Source organism: Notothenia coriiceps, unplaced genomic scaffold (assembly GCF_000735185.1).
Source record: "Notothenia coriiceps isolate Sejong01 unplaced genomic scaffold, NC01 NC01_scaffold00006716, whole genome shotgun sequence".
Taxonomy (NCBI): domain Eukaryota; kingdom Metazoa; phylum Chordata; class Actinopteri; order Perciformes; family Nototheniidae; genus Notothenia; species Notothenia coriiceps.
Window position 1 is genome coordinate 1 of NW_011339417.1, and position 3,371 is coordinate 3,371.

Below are 3,371 nucleotides of genomic sequence, written 5' to 3' on the forward strand. Positions count from 1 at the left end.
CCCTTCTGACTCACTGGTCCCTTTAAAATGCTGCGTTCAGGTGCACACTGCCACTTTCTAGGCTTTTCTAGATATTTTCAACGCTGATATGTAGCCCTACACGTTTTTTATATTTGATTGAGGATCCTAATAAAAAAACGAATTGATCATTGTGTTTTTCTATTCACGATTCTCGGGAATATCCTTTCTAGTGATTTGAAAGCCTGAAAGGATGTTCACAGATGATGTGTTTCTTATCTGTGATGCAATAAAACATATTTGGTTCTTCACTCCAAAAAGTTATTAAAATCATATGACATTGAAATGTTCTTTACAATTATTCCACTCATTATCAGTATGCATCAGGTAAGGCTAACATTCAAGGTTCTTCATAAGCTTAGCTTTTGACACTTTAAGTACAATTAGATAATATGTGACTTATACTTAAGTAAGTAAATACACGTTTTACACTGTGGAATTAGTAGGGTAAGTAAATAATATAAATAGTTATCCCACCTGACCTTTGTCAACCAAAATATTTGTTGTAGTCTTACAGATATAAATTATATTTTTTTGAGTTTTAGTTTTTTTTAATGTGTATTTTATATAAAAATCGGGATTTAACACTGACACCGATCACATAAGTCAAGACATAACCAATTTCAACGCTCACGTTGTCCTACGATCTTATCACTGATTGTTATGGGCCGTCCCTGAACGCAGCATCAGTAACCAGCCGCTTCACATTCGCTGCCCTGTGAGTGACGGAGGCGGAGGTTTGATCGGCAGGGGATCTGTCCAATCAGCGCCGCCCTGTGATCTCCGAAACCCCGCCTCCTGCTCTTCCTCCCCCAGCTGCTGCTCTACGGAGCATTCCTCATCTTCCTGGGGCTCGAGAGCAGAAGAACGCGGCGACGAAAACCAACCGAACCGAAGACACGACGGATTCAAATCCCTTATGACACTTACCGAGGGCACGTAAGGTTAGTTTTAACCTCTTTCTTCTGCTTTATTAAAAAAAAATCCTCATGTTTAGTCCTAAAACTTGGTTTGAATGGAGCTAGTTTTTCCCTTCTGAAGTCCGTTAAAGGGGGTTGGGGGTTTACTCAGGGGTCCTGGGGAAGAATAAGTATGATGGAGTGACATTGTTTTTATATTTGACTACTATAAAGCGAAGAAATGGTTGGAATAGGTTGTTTAATCATACATTTGAGTTTATTTGGTAGTACATCTCTCTGTTAGCCAGGCTGCTTTTAATCTCCTCACTTGGGGGTTAAACTCTCATCAAATGGGGCTTTATGTGGTCCCATCTGTTATTTGAGAAAACATCTGAGAATATGATCAAACTAATAGACAAATGTGTCTCTGTAACGATGAGTAAAGTCTCTCAGTCTCACAGTGAGTCATACACCAGTTTTAATGTTCACTTTGAAATGTGAATGTAAAAAGCAGGTTCACCTTGAAAAACTTGTACAGATTGAGAATAATGTGTCTGTAGTTGAAAGCTGATTGATTGAAAATGAATGAGAAACTAACTAGCCATGGTGCTATTACATAAACTGGATGCAAGGTTTATTACATGGCAGTGCAGCCTCATGGGATCCTCAATGTGTCTCAGTGATCCCAAGAAACAAGCACCTGGTTTAAGATGCTACTAGCTAAGTTTCCTTTTTTTAAAGTTAAGAGTTTAGTAGACAGCAAGTCTTTATGACTTTATAAAATGACAGATGCTTGTGTGTCTTAAAGCTTAACTTAATAATCAATTATTTGATCTACAGAAAATGTATAACAATTAAAATGTTTTCAATTATTAAATTATCTTGTTTTATTTAGATATTAGTCCATGTTTTTACATTGAATGAATGATCGATAATATAAAGAATTAATCAGACTTTTAGTTTTTTGTAATTTTGTTTGATTGAGACAAATGTTATGTGGCAGTGTTTTCACTCTCTCTCTTCTACTTGGGTCGTGTCTCTTGTCTTAAAAAGTTGATAACACTTAATGTAGACGATTTTTCTAATATGACAGAATTTCCATTTGGTAGAAATACACTTAATACCGGTGCCATTGTAGAATACAAAATGTAAATATATTAACATTAGCTGCAATACTGCAAAAATATGAATATAAAGTCAATCAATGCATATTGGCGTAATGTGATGTACATCAACCTTGAATGTTAATCTATATATATGTGTACCAATGTAGGTCGATGTTGGGTCGCGGTGTGAAGCGGAAGTGGAGCTGCCTGGAGGAGCTGGAGGCCGAGGCCCGCCCTGCTGCTGCAGAGAAGGAGAGGGATGGGGAGGAAGGTCAGGGAGATGAGGACGGGTTCCTCGTGGGTCCATCCAAATCCGCCATGAACCACCTGCAGCAGCGGCAGCTCGTGCTCGGCCTCTGCATGGAGAAGCTCCAGAGCTACCAGGCCGGCATGGAGCTCAGCCTGCGACGCTCCGTGCTTCTCATCAACACGCTCCGGCAGATCCAGGAGGACATGCAGAGCGACGGGACGGGGACATCGGAGACGCTCCTCAACCACACAGACTCTTGCCTTCTCAGGGAGGACATGCAGGTTACGTGCCCTGGGTGTACAGAGGAGGATGGGGACAGCCTTTCTCCACCGCTGTCCCCTGAGTTTCCTTCCCAAGAGGCAAACAGCTCGCCAGACCAGCAGAAATCACTTCCTGCTGCAGCGATTAATACTTTTAGTGATGCAGTAAACGCCATGGGCTACCTCAGCGACCTCGCCCTGGACGACATCTTCGAGGACATTGACACATCAATGTATGAGACTTCAGAACTGCCTTCGGCCTGGTCGGCGGGCTCCCTGTGGCCCATCAGTGTGTCGCTGTGGACAGACGAAGACGTGAAAATGCGTCCTCCTAGCCTCCCATCGGCTGGGAGTCTCCAGTCGCGTCTGATGGACCTGAACGAGCTGGACCACATCATGGAGATTCTGGTAAAGTCCTGATCAGCAAGATGAACTCCTGAACATTTACTGCACACAGTCAAAGAGTCTGATCGCAGCTGAGGACCTGACCTTCAATTTTTAAGGCACCGCCTGATATTTGGGTTGAAAAGGCGATTTAAGCTTCAACTGGATTCAGTTCATTCCTATGCAAATAACTCTTCTATGAAAATCCATCCAAAATCTTAAGTTATTTGCATGAACATGAATATTTATAACAATAGATGGAGAAACCATTTTAAATATGTTTAGGAAACACACACTTTTACATTGTCTTGGTTGCTATAACTCAGGTTGCCAAACACTTGACGGCACCTACAGGTTTTTCTAGAAGTCTCATTGGAATTAAATATAGGAAAACTTAAGCTATCAAATAATATGGTTGACATTCAACAAGTAAATGTTATTTCAAACAGACAGA

General features: G+C 41.1%; 1 protein-coding gene across 1 annotated transcript; it reads left to right on the forward strand.

Annotated features, from left to right (window-relative positions):
- Nucleotides 1-865: 865 nt before the first annotated feature.
- On the forward strand, nucleotides 866-3,365 carry si:dkey-177p2.6 (SERTA domain-containing protein 3). Its single transcript, XM_010769221.1, has 2 exons — nucleotides 866-962; nucleotides 2,191-3,365. Exon 2 carries the CDS (start codon nucleotides 2,195-2,197, stop codon nucleotides 2,951-2,953), a length of 759 nt encoding a protein of 252 aa, XP_010767523.1. The 5' UTR covers nucleotides 866-962; nucleotides 2,191-2,194; the 3' UTR covers nucleotides 2,954-3,365.
- Nucleotides 3,366-3,371: the final 6 nt, after the last annotated feature.